This window comes from Papio anubis, chromosome 5, assembly GCF_008728515.1.
Source record: "Papio anubis isolate 15944 chromosome 5, Panubis1.0, whole genome shotgun sequence".
In the NCBI taxonomy this organism is placed as follows: Eukaryota; Metazoa; Chordata; class Mammalia; order Primates; family Cercopithecidae; genus Papio; species Papio anubis.
The window spans coordinates 50627374-50641102 of record NC_044980.1 but is presented as its reverse complement, the minus strand read 5'-3'; the positions used below and the strand labels follow the sequence as shown (position 1 = coordinate 50641102).

Genomic DNA, 13729 nt, shown 5'->3' with positions numbered 1-13729 from the left:
CCAGTCTGGGTGGCATAGTGAGACCCTGTCTCAAAAAACAACTAAAAATAAGTTAATATAGAGGAAACATGGACAGTGCTTGGCCTACAATAAGCATTATAAAAATGATAGTTACTGCATATTTATTATAAAGGTTATTGTTGTCTTTGAATAAAAGGTTCTTTATGAAAAAAATAAATGTAATATACCAAAACCAGTCTGACTACAGTGGCTTTCATACTTACTTTGATGTGAACATCATTTTTGTAAAGTTATGTAACTATGTGGTAGCTGAGATATACCCTTGTTTCATGTTAAGCTAGTGATCAGTGAAAATTCTCAGGTGGTTTTTACATGAGTTACTCTTAAACTAGTTCTCCCTCACCCTATGTATGTTTCTTATTACCTAAATAGGGTATATTTCCTCGGTTGCTAATTTCATTTTATCAGTTTTAGCCTGTTGTTCTACTCTTTCAACATAGTTTTGAATCCCAGCATTTTCATCTGAAGTGTCAGCAGCTGTTTGTAGTCCTGTCCTCTGCTAATTTGATAAGCACGTGTGTCTATCTTTTCCCAAGTTGTGGATTAAAATGTTGAAAATAACAGGACTGCATTAGTTACCTGTTGGTCCCTCACAAATACTCCAAATCTTCAAGGCTTAAAATGATAATAATATCTCTCATGGTTTGTGTAGGACAGGACTATAGATAGGCAGGCACAATCAGACTTATTCATCTTTGTTGTACAATGTCTGGGGCCTCAGCTGCAATATTCAAACTGGGAGCTGGAGTCATCTGCAGACTCCTTCGCTTATATATCTGTTGTTGATGGTATCTGCAGGCTGAGGGCTTTGCTGGGGCCATTGTCCAAAACACCATACGTGGCCTCTTTTTATGGCCTTGGCTTTCTTACAATGTGTGACTGGGTTCTAAAGGCAGATATCCCAGGAGAGAGAAAGAAAGCTAATTGGAGTCTGTATTCTTTTAATGATCTAGCCTCTGAAGTCTCATAGCGCACTCCATTGGCTGGAGTGAATACAAGGCACCCATACAGATCTGATGTGGTTGGGGAAATGCAGTCCCCACCTCTTCATGAAAAGAGTATGCGTGACATTGTAAGAAGAATATGTGGGATGGGATAAATATGTAGGTGTGGCCATTCTTAAAATACAGTCTTCTCCAAGAATTGAGGGCGTGCACTTCAGCATATTCTACTTAAGACTACCCTCTGATTGACTTTTTTCTTAGTCAATATTTTTATATATGAGTAATCAAATATAAATATGAGTATGAACCTATAAAAGTAGCAAAATAGTAATATCTTAATGTTCATTGTAATATAAGTTACAGTATATTCTTTTTCCTTTTTTTTCTTTTTTCTTTTTTTTGAGATGGAATCTTGTTTTGTCGCCCAGGCTGTAGTGCAGTGGCGCAATCTCAGCTCACTACAGTCTCCGCCCCCCCAGGTTCAAGCAATTCTTCTGCCTCAGCCCCCTGAGTAGCTAGGATTACAGGTGCGGGTCACCACACCCGGGTAACTTTTGTATTTTTAGTAGAGACGGGGTTTCACCATGTTGATCAGGCTGGTCTAGAACTCCTTACCTCAGGTGATCGGTCCACCTCGGCCTCCCAAAGTGCTGGGATTAGAGATGTGAGCCACTGCGTCTGACTCAGTTATAGTGTATTCTAATTCACATTTCTTCATCTTGCCCTATAAACATTCAAAATAACTTTGTCAGATACCTTTCTTAATTAAAATACTTTCTTTTTACGATTTAATCTCAGCCTGGTAGCCCTTTATAAAATGGAATTAATTTGGCATGGGATGGTTTTAGTGAAGCTGTGTCTCACTTTGAAAAACGGAACATTTGCCCTTGTTTTTTTTTTTTTGAGATGGAGTCTCACTCTGTCACTCTGGCTGGAGTGCAGTGGTGTGATCTTGGCTCACTGCAAGCTCCGCCTTCTGGGTTCATGCCATTCTCCTGCCTCAGCCTCCCGAGTAGCTGAGACTACAGGTGCCCACCACAACGCCTGGCTAATTTTTTGTATTTTCAGTAGAGACGGGGTTTCACTGTGTTAGCCGCAATGGCCTTGACCTCCTGACCTCGTGATCTGCCTGCCTCGGTCTCCCAAAGTGCTGGGATTACAGGTGTGAGCCACTGTGCCCAACCCATTTCCCCATTTTTAATATTTCTCTTATTCTATGTGTAAAAATTAATCATATTGAGTCTCTAATTATATCTTATGTTTTTAGTACTCTAGAGTATATTTTATATTTAACGTCCCTATAATTACTTTAAAGAAAGTTTAACAAGTGATTTTGCCAAAGAATAAAGTGATGTCTAGGGAGTTGTAGGTTCTGACCCAGTATCACAGAGTAACTTAGTAGAGATTCTCCACTAGATGAAGGACCATACTATTGGAAATTGAGAGTAATATATGCACTAAGATTTACAGTAGACATGTATAAATAACAGCAAGATGATATAAACAGGCCACATTATAAGTTTGAAACAAAGAAATACACATTCCAGCTCTGGGTTTTACCAGCTTTATGAGAGGTCCTGGGATTCCATTTGGGGATACAATTTTGACTGCAAAAACTGTTTTTAATTTTTCCTGGGCTCACTGCAGCCTTGACCTCCTGGGCTCAAGCAATCCTCCTGCCTCAGCACCCAACCCTCACCCCCAAGTAGCTGGGACTACAGGCATGTGCACCATGCCTGGCTAATACTTGTATTTTTTTTGTAGAGATGGGGTTTTGCCATGTTGCCCAGGCTAGTAATTTTTAATCTCAAAAAAACTTCATGGGTAACTACCCAGGAACCCTACAGCAAATAGGATTCATTGAGGAAAGCCACCTTAAAATTGTGGACATTGAAGCTAGAGAAAAAGAATGAAACCATGTCAAATAGTTGGAACTTTGTCTTGATAATAGGTAGGCACTAAATAATTTAAAGTAGAAAAACGTCATAATTATTTTAGAACAGTAACCATGACAGTAGTACGTAAGATAAACTGGGAAGGAGGTCAGACTGATATAATACAGTGCCCTGTGCTTCAGCAGTCAAAGTAGCATTGGAAAGAAGAGATTGGATGCTTATTAAGCATATAGAACCAACAAAGTGCAATATTGTTAAGTTGGAGGTTAGAGGAGGCTGATGAGAGATGTTGAAAGATGACTACAGAGTATCTGGCCTAGATGTCTGGATGGGAGTGGTAGTGTTAGCAGAGGCAGAGAAATAAAAATAAAAAATAGTAAGTTTGAAGAGATTATAATACATATAGTTTTGGACATGCTCATTTAAAAATAGCTATGGGATATCTCAGGTAGATATATGTCTAATGGGCTGTTGAAGATATATGTCTAATGGGCATGGGGGTTTAGTGCTTACAGATGGGGATTGAGATGTCATCAACGTGGAGTAGGTGATAGGTAAAGTGTATAGTTGTGTTTAATTTTTTTTTACCTGATGTGATTCTTTGTGTTTTGTTTGCTTTGTTTTGTTTTGTTTTTTGAGACTGGGTCTCACTCTGTCTCCCAGGCTGGAGTGCAATGGCATGATCTCAGCTCACTGCAACCTCCACTTCCCAGGTTCAAGTGATTCTCATGCCTCAGCCTCCCAAGCAGCTGGGATTACGGGTGCCCACCCCGACACTCGGCTAATTTTTGTATTTTTAGTAGAGATGGCGTTTTACCATGTTGGTCAGGCTGATTCTTTGTTTTTAAATAGGGGATCTCATCCCATGCATTTATTTTCACTCCGTTGTCCAGGGTGGAGTGCAGTGGCTCACTACAACCTTGACCCCTTGGGTTCACACCATCATCCCACTTCATCCTCCCGAATAGCTGGGGCTATAGGCGTGCACCACCATACTCGGCTATTTTTTTTTATTTTTAGTACAGATGGCGTCTCCCTATGTTGCCCAGGCTGGTTTCAAACTCCTGAACTCAAGCGATCCTCTTGCCTCGGCCTCCCAAAAGTGCTGAGATTATAGACGTAAACCACCACACCCAGGCCCATGCATTTATTCTTAAAACTAAACTATTTGGCCATCTTGTTCTATTCTTCCTGTTTTGTATTGGTCCCTTGCTGTTTCCTTTGTTGTCTGAGTTTTGATGTGTGGACAATGTATACTGTCTGTCTGTGACCCCCAACTGTACTCCACAATAGCATTCAGGACTGTAGAGGAGACTACCACTGCCTGTTTTCTGGAGAGTTTAGTTTAGACCTGGGGTCTAAGTGGAGGGACAGGATAGGTTGTGGGGCAAGTATGAATAATGCTGCAGGCAGTCTGTGTTTCTTAAAGAAATAGTTTATACCATGAGCTATAAAGCATGAATGGGTTTTTCTTAATTCAGCTCTATTATCCTTATAATTTTTGTATTTCTTTACACACTCAGGCATTAAATTCTAACCATATTAATTTTCAGTTGTATATTGTCTTTTTCTGTGTCTTTAGGGATATTTTAGTGAAGGTTGAGGGACTGACTCTATATTGAGTGCTACCAGCTAGATAATCATTTTGTACCACAAAAATTCAGTCCATTTATATATTTTCTATTGTTCCTTTTTAGGTGAACTTCTAGATCCATGTGGTTATATCAGTCCTGAATCTCCAGTTGTACAACTTCATTCTAATTTCACTGCAGTTTGTGTGCTAAAGGAAAAATGTATGGATTATTTTCATGTAAATGCTAATTACATTGTCTGGAAAACAAACCATTTTACTATTCCTAAGGAGCAATATACTATCATAAACAGAACAGCCTCCAGTGTCACCTTTACAGATATATCTTCATTAAATATTCAGCTCACTTGCAACATCCTTACATTTGGACAGCTTGAACAGAATGTTTATGGAATCACAATAATTTCAGGCTGTAAGTTTTGTTTTTGTCTTATTTCAGACTTTGTCATGACTATTGAACTGCATCTTTAATGTTGTCCTTTCCTCTTTATAAAATGTAGTAATTGTGGACTTAGTGACTTGGACATGTTTGGTTTTTAAAAAATAAGCTTAGAAGTAGGAACTACAAGTCTCCTGTCTTTCCTGAAAGTGAAGCAGTTTCAGTTTACTAGAGAAATATTTGACATGAGACCCCCCACCACAAGAAAGTATTGTTGAATTGACGTAAAGATGGTAATTCTCAGTATCCCTTAATTGCTGAGAAAATGCACATGTAAAGCAGCTACCTGAAGAAAGTGAACAAATACTGGAGTAAATCCTTTTTTTCTTTTTTTCTTTTTTTTTTTTTTTGGTGACAGAGTCTCACTCTGTCACCCAGGCTGGAGTGCAGTAGTGTGATCTCAGCTCACTGCAACCTCCACCTCCCAGGTTCAAGCAATCCTCCTGCCTCAGCCTCCCAAGTAGCTGGGACTACAGGCATGAGCCACCACGCCTGGCTAATTTTTCATATTTTTAGTAGAGATGGGGTTTCGCCATGTTGGCCAGGCTGGTCTCAAACTCCTGACCTCAGGTGATCCACCTGCCTCAGACTCCCAAAGTGCTGAGATTACAGGCATGAGCCACTGTGCCTGGCCTTGGAGTAACAAAGTAAACAAAATAAACTTACTGTGATCCAAAAGTGGGTTATCTAATTTGTGGATCACCCAGACTTTACTGTTTTGGCATTTGCTTTTCTTCCAGCAGAGTTTGGGAAAGCAATAAGAAGAGAAATACAAATGAATCATTTTGACTTCTACTTAATTGCCTCTTACAAACATATGTAAATATTACTTTTAAAAATACACTTAATGGAGAAATCAGTTGATATTTTTTCCAGTTATAAATGAAAGTTGATTTTACGTAGAAAATTAATGTGAAGCAAACCAGTTGATGACAGTTAGGATGGATGTATATGTATTACTACCTAAAAAGAAGTGTAAGAGTTGGGATAGAAAAGAAATTTTCATCAACCTTTCATTGTGTTCATACTTTTTGCTTGGGTTTAATTTTTTTCATCTAATCTAGATGACAAATACCTTGGGTAGTATATAAATTGCATAATATTTGTGGATACAAAGCTTTCTGAAAGATGTTAATTAATCCCTTTTAGTGCCTCCAGAAAAACCTAAAAATTTGAGTTGCATTGTGAATGAGGGAAAGAAAATGAGGTGTGAGTGGAATCGTGGAAGGGAAACACACTTGGAGACAAACTTCACTTTAAAATCTGAATGGTATGTTATTTTAAATTTGTTTCATGTTAGATTTATTAAGTTAGTCATTTTTGCTGGAATTTTTATTTTACCAAGTAATAATATTAAATGCTATTTTAAAACATTTAAATTTTTATTTTGTAACATTTCAAATACATCTAAAAGCAGAGGCCAGGCGCGGTGGCTCACATCTGTAATCCCCAAGGCGTGGTGGCTCACGCCTGTAATCCTAGCACTTTGGGAGGCTGAGGCGGGCAGATCACTTGAGGTCAGGAGTTCAAGACCAGCCTGGCCAACAGGGCAAAACCCCATCTCTACCAAAAATACAAAAATTAGCCAGATATGGTGGTAGGTTCCTGTATTCCCAGTGACTCAGAGGTTGAGGCAGGAGAATCACTTGAATCCAGGAGGTGGAGGTTGCACTGAGCCAAGATCACGCCACTACAGTCCAGCCTGGGTAACAGAATGAGACTTCATCTCTAAATATACAAACAGATAAATAAAGTAGAAAGAATAGCGTAATAAATACCCATACGTACCCATCATTCAGCTTCAACACTGGTCAGCTCATGACCAGTCTTATTTCAAAGGTACTCTTTGCCCATATTGTCTTGAAGAGAGAATCGCAGACATATCATATCATTTCATCCAAAAATACTTCAGTACACATCTCTAAAAGATAAGGACATTTTAAAAAAAGTGTAACAACATACCATTGTTACACTCAAATATAAAATATTACATTTTCAGTTAGTGTTGATTTCCCCCATTGTTTCATAAATATGTGTATATGTGAATTTATGTCATGTGTCTCTTAAACTATAGGTTCTATTCTTTTTCCTTACAATTCAGTTGTTAAACTGTTATACATTGTACATTGTTTAACATATTCCCTTGTCTTTTTTTTTTTTTTTTTTTTTGAAATGGAGTCTTGCTGTGTCACCCGGGCTGGAGTATAGTGGCGTGATCTCCGCTCAGTGCAACCTCAGCTTCCCAGGTTCAAACAATTCTCCTGCCTCAGCCTCCTGAGTAGCTGGGATTACAGGCGTGTGCCACCATGCCCAGCTAATTTTTTTTTTTTGTATTTTTAATGGAGACGGGTTTCACCATGTTGTTCAGGCTGGTCTCGAACTTCTGACCTCGTGATCTGACCGCCTCCGCCTCCCAAAGTGTTGGGATTACAGACGTGGCCACCACACCTGACCCCCTTGTCTTTTTCTTTCCAAAAAATTGCTGTTAGATCTACAAATTTCATCAGATTTGGGTTTGATTTTTTTCCCCCCCAAAAAAATATTTTGTAGGAGTGATATGTACTTCTATCAGGAACGACCAGATAATGTTTCACTGTTTTTCTTTTTTCTGATATTAAGATTGAGCAGTGGTTTTGGGTGTTGTCAGCCTTATTCCTTTATTTTACTAAGTTTCACATTTGTTTTTTCCAAACAGATAAACTGAAAGAATTTTACAGTGAACACTCTTGCATACCCATCACCTAGATTCTACAATTAACATTTTACTGTATTTGCTTTATCACCTATTTATCTATGCTTCCTTCTCTCCATCTCTCAATCGATCTCTTTTTTATGTATTTCATAGTGAGTTGCAGTCATTAATATATCTCACCCTTAATCACTTCAGTATTTCATAGTGAGTTACAGTCATTAATATACCTCATTCTTAATCACTTCGGTATTTACATGAACTAGAGTTCAGTATAGTTTTCAGATAAAGTTTACATATAGTGAAAACACAGATCTTAGTGTATCATTCAGTGAGTTTTGACAAGTGCAGACACCTGTGTAACTCAAATCAGTATCAAGACATAGAACATTACTAACACACCCAGAAAGTTCCCTCCTGCTCCTTCCCAGCCAGTCTCAGCAACTGCCCCACCCCATGAGCAACTACCTGTCTGATATTCTTCACCATAGATTATTTTTTCCTGCTACAGAATGTTTCATATAAATGGGATCATATAGTATATACTCTTTTGTGAAAAGTTTTATAACTCAACAGAATGTTTCCAAAATTTAACCATATTGTTTTCCCACTAGTATTTCCCTTACAGCTTTGAGCAGTCATCCTGATTATAATTTGTATGTAAATTACAAAACTGTGGTATTCTGTGTTTTGTTTGTTTTAGCTGAAATACTTAAAGAGAAACTTGCCTTTATCAGCTGTGGTTTACCCTGAAGTACAGTTCAGATAAGAGAAGCAAGATAGGTTTAATATTTTTCCTTAATTACCAGTTTTATAATTAGTTGATTACCTAGTATCCTCCAAAGGTACCAAAGGTAGATAATGAGGGCTTTTCTTTCTCATTATGAATGTATATTTAAACATATTTGTTGTGTTTTAATTCATTATGGATTGTCCCATCTTTGATCAGTGGCACGTTATTCAAATTGGCTCGTTCATCCTTTTTTTTTTTTTTTTTCCCTGAGACAGAGTTTTGCTGTTTTGACCAGACTCTAGTGAAGTGGCGTGATCTTGGCTCACTGCCTCCCAAGTGGCTGGGTTTATAGGCACCCACCACCACTTAACACAACTTCCTTAGCCTTTAATAGCTCTCTGATACAACATGCTTTTTTACAGGCTCATCTTATGTATTTCCTCACCCAGACCTGGAATCAACCTTTTCCCAAAACTCTCTGGTTTCATTTAGTGTGAAATAATATTTATAGACTACAATCTGGGTGCTACAGGAATTCATCACTACTGGTTTGTCATAGTTTTTAGATTTTTTTCAGTCAAAAGAGTTAGGACATGTTTTGTGATATGAGATATAATACAGCTTTTAAAAATACGAATTCATACTGATATTTTCAGTTTAAAATTAGGACTATAGGTTTTTACATAATTACATTCACCTGACATCTACATCATCTTTCTTATGAACTGAAAAACATAGTTCAAAACAACGCTAACATAATTATTAATTTGCTTTAACCTATGGTTAATACAGCAGCTGCAGAATAATAACACCAGTATTAGCACCAACAAAATGTTTACTAAGAATGATTTTAAGACTGTTTTTCTCTATGAAGGATGTGTAGTAGTCAAATTACTGTGTTTTAATGTTACTTGAATAGTTCCTTTCTATGTGGTTATACTACATCCTCAGTACACAAGTTCTTATGTTTCATTTTGCTTTTGATTTTTAGGAATTTTTCTTAATAATTATATAAAACAATCCAAAAAGTCAAATATATTAATAGTATTAAGACATGTTCAGAAAAGTCTATATTCTATTCCTGAATCCTCTGCCTTATTTCCTTCTTCTCCTTAGAGGCTGACTGTTTTTCTTTTGGTTCAATTTGGGGTTTGGTTTATCCTTCTATTTTTAAAAAGAGTGTTATACATAAATATTTTTAATTGAGGCATAATTTATATAATTAAAAATAAATATAGTAATATTGCTTGGAACTTTCCATAGTGATAGAAATCAGAAAGTAGTTGCCTAAGTTTGACTAGAAAGAGGCCAAGAGACTTTAGCTCTCAGACTAAAGGCGCAGGGGTGATAGAAATTCTTACCCCTAACCTCCTGTCACCTAGCATATTGTGCTTAAAGAAATTTCTGGTACAGTAAGGGTTCTGTTTTAGGAAAAAGAAAAAACAGCACTGGGATCACAAGGAAATAATTTTTGGAGAGGAATCAGTGGGGATGGAGCCTAAAATTTTAAAGCACAATATTTTTAGACTACAAATTTGAAAATTTTATGTCTTAAGATATAGATCAAAGTCAATTTTAAAGAAAGGTTAATTTTTAAGAAATTTTGTTAGTGATCAACAATTTATTGCAAAGTTTGCCACAACAATCTAAGTCTCTCATCAAATTCTTTGCAAGTAGTTTTTTTCACTCTGATTTTTTCAGATGTGTTTTTAATGACTGATTCTTCAATTTTTTGTATTTAGGGCAACACACAAGTTTGCTGATTGCAAAGCAAAACGTGACACCCCCACCTCATGCACTGTTGATTATTCTACTGTGTATTTTGTCAACATTGAAGTCTGGGTAGAAGCAGAGAATGCCCTTGGGAAGGTTACATCAGATCATATCAATTTTGATCCTGTATATAAAGGTAGTTATAAACCTGAATTTGAGAGTTTATTTGACACTGTAGTAGTTTATAAATTAAAGTAGTTTTTATATTTAGATTTTTTTAGATTTTAATGTAGATTTTTAGACTTTAATGTAGTTTTTAGATTTTAAATTTTAGATTTTAATTAATGTAGATTTTAGATTTTAATTAATGTAGAAACAAGCATTTATTTATCTTAATGATTTTTATGAAGTAATTTTATCAATAATATCAAATAGAATTGGGAAAACGAAAAATATCCATAATCCAACCACACTTAACAGCTGTTTTCACTTTGAATATTTTCTGTTCTCAAACATCTTACACCATTGTAATTACAGTATGTATGTTCCATTTTTATTCTCTTTTTTAAAAATTTGATATCATAGGTATTTGTCTTTTGACATATGAACCTGAAGAGATTAATAAATGTAGTAAACTAACAAGGAAAACTAAAGATTCCTTGGAAGTCTTTTTTGTTTCCATTATAAGGTATATAGCATAGCATAATTTTCAGAGAATTTAGTTCATTTGGTAAGGATAAACGAATATTGTAAAATAAAGGAAGGACAATATAAAGAGTATATTTGAGTTTCTATATGAAATTGTAAAACATAGTAAACCTTAGGATTTATTTTATTTTTCAGTGAAGCCCAATCCGCCACATAATTTATCAGTGATCAACTCAGAGGAACTGTCTAGTATCTTAAAATTGACATGGACCAACCCAAGTATTAAGAGTGTTATAAGACTAAAATATAACATTCAATATAGGACCAAAGATGCCTCAACTTGGAGCCAGGTAAATTGAAAGTTACTGTTTGTTCAAATAGTCCTTCTTTCAGCCCTCTAATCTTAAAAAGGTTCAGTCATTTTCTAAATGTCTTTAAGTTTCTGGTTATGTGAAATATTTTGCTTGACACCTCTTCTGGGTCTTTATTTCAAACAAGGGGAATCAGGAAGATATCCAGATAGATAATACAGCTTTGCTAAATACAGTAGCCTTTAAGTAAAACATGAAAATGATATAGGGTGATAGGAAATGGCTTTTCTTTTTTTTCTTCTAGAGACAAGGTGTCCATTTGCCCAGGCCGCTGGCTCACTGCAATTTCAAACTTGAGCTTAAGTGATCCTCCTGCCTTAGTCTCACTACAGGTGTGCACCACCACACCTGGCTTTTTAAAATTATTATTACATTTTTGTGGAGATGGAGTCTCACCATGTTGCCCAGGATGGTCTCAAACTGCTAGCCTTAAGCGATTATCCTACCTTGGCCTCCCAAAGTGCTGGGGTTACAGATGTGAGCTACCACTACCAGCCTAGAAATGGCATTTTTGATATGAGATACAAACAATACAAGTAATAAGAAGCAAGTTAAGTGGAGGAGCAAAAATAAAGAGATTATAAGGATAAGGTAGCTAGTGTAGGGATTGGTGTGCTGTAGTTCACCAAAATCAGCCTGTGACTTGTTTTTGTAAATAAAGTTTTATTGGAACACAGCCACACTCATTTCTTTACATATTGTCTCTATTTTTATTCTACAGTGGAATTGTTGAGTAGTTACAAAGAGACTATCTGGCCTGCAAGCCTAAAATATTAGTAACTATTTTATCTACCTTTTTATAGAAAGTTTGTTAACCACTGAGGTAGAGGAAGGGATTGGTAGGGAACTTGTAGGACTGAAAAGGATAGATGATGCTGCTGGCAAAAGAAATACTTGGAGCTTTTAAAAAGGCTATCACCATAGCATTCAGCTATCCATACTCTTCTCTGTTTTGATTCCATTTATCACAAACAGTATGTCTTTGCTTTTGTTGCTCTGGTCACAGTGAACTTGTAAGGGAATTGGGCTGATGACTTTACTACTTGTCTCCTTACCCCACTTATCTAAAGGGCTGAGAATACAATCAGAAAAAGCAATAAAACAAAATTGGATTAATGCTTCATGTTGTACAGAGAATATACATACCTGAAGTTCTTCAAAATGTGATATTAAGTACAGAATCTTAATTCAGTGCTACAAAAAAGACTGACATTTATTTTGTATCCAATATTAAATTATTAGAGTGATATGACCAGTTATTTATCTATATTTAATCTCCTCTTTTTATCTGAAAGCCAAGTTTAAAAGCCAGGAAAACTTTTGTTTTTCTTGTTTGGGCTGGATATCTTCCTTTTGCCCATCCACATCTATACTGTACCCTTCTCTTTGTTGTGTCATGCTGACCTGTATAGATTTCATCTGTGGATTCCCATTCTTTGTAGCTTCCTTGTGACTGGTTAATGGAAGGAAGGGACTAGGCAAGAGAGAAGACAGATAGAAGAACAGTGAAATTGGCATGTTGATTTTCCCCGCTTCTTCCTGGGAGCTGGCCGTCTTTTTTTTCTTTTTTTCTTTTTTTTTTGAGTTGGAATTTCACTCTTGTCACCCAGGCTAGAGTGCAATGGCATGATCTTGGTTCACTGTAACCTCCATGTCCAGCTAATTTTTGTATTTTTAGTAGAGATGGGGTTTCACCATGTTGGCCAGGTTGGTCTCGAACTCCTAACCTCAGGTGATCCACCCACCTCAGTCTCCCAAAGTGCTGGGATTACAGGTGTGAGCCACCGCACCCGGCTGGCTGTCTTTCAACTTAAGGTCACTGCCTGTCAAGTCAGCCCTCTCTAGCTGACCTTCTTTCAGGTTCTGGTACTTCTCCTCATCCCTTTGGGCCTAGAGGTAGAAACAGCTCTAAGCACCAGAGTACTAACTGCACTCTCTAAGGATCCATATACTCTGCACGTAGTCCCTTTATGAAGCCCTCCTTGAATTATTCTAAGTGGAGTGTACCATCTGTTTCCTGCAGAAATCCTAAGCTATAGGCCCTGTGGAAGAAATAAAGGGAAAAAAGGAAAGATAATAGATGTTTCCATACTCCTCAAACTTAATAACTTTACTGATTTGGACTGCTTTTTAACTTACACTTATTTCTCTCCAGAGGTTGAGTTTAATGTATTAGTCTTGTTTCAGTAAAATAGTTTCGGGAGGCTGAGGCAGTAGAATCACTTGAACCCAGGAGGCAGAGGTTGCAGTGAGCTGAGATCACGCCATTGCACTCCAGCCTGGGCCACAGAGGGAGACTCTGTCTCAAAAATAAATAAATAAAAATAGTTTCTAGGCTGGGCGCAGTGACTCACGTCTATAATCCCAGCACTTTGGGAGGCCGAGGCAGGTGGATTGCTTGAGGTCAGGAATTCCAGACCAGTCTGGCCAACATGGTGAAATCTCGTTGATACTAAAAAATACAAAAAATAGCTGGGAGTGGTGGTGGGTACCTGCAATCCCAGCTACTCAGAGGCAGAGGCAGGAGAATCGTGTGAACCTGGGAGGTAGAGGTTGTGGTGAACCAATATCACAGCACTGCACTCCAACCTGGGCAACAGAGCAAGGCTGTGCCGCAGAAAAAAAAAGTTTCTAAATTTTAACACAACTTAGAAGACCTTACTAATTGAGATTTTCTGTTGGTTG

At 37.1% G+C, this 13729-nt stretch overlaps 1 protein-coding gene across 3 annotated transcripts in view; it reads left to right on the top strand.

Moving 5' to 3' along the window:
* IL6ST (interleukin 6 signal transducer) overlaps positions 1-13729 on the top strand; it is a 57221-nt gene that overhangs the window by 19805 nt on the left and 23687 nt on the right. For 2 of the 3 annotated variants that reach the window (XM_003899686.3, XM_021939372.2), the window contains exons 4-7: positions 4558-4863; positions 6040-6160; positions 10055-10221; positions 10869-11023. In XM_003899686.3, coding sequence (XP_003899735.1) covers positions 4558-4863; positions 6040-6160; positions 10055-10221; positions 10869-11023 — 749 coding nt within the window. Of the gene's footprint in view, positions 1-4557; positions 4864-6039; positions 6161-10054; positions 10222-10868; positions 11024-13729 lie in introns of those variants that run through there. The other variant, XM_031666170.1, reaches the window with a different exon arrangement.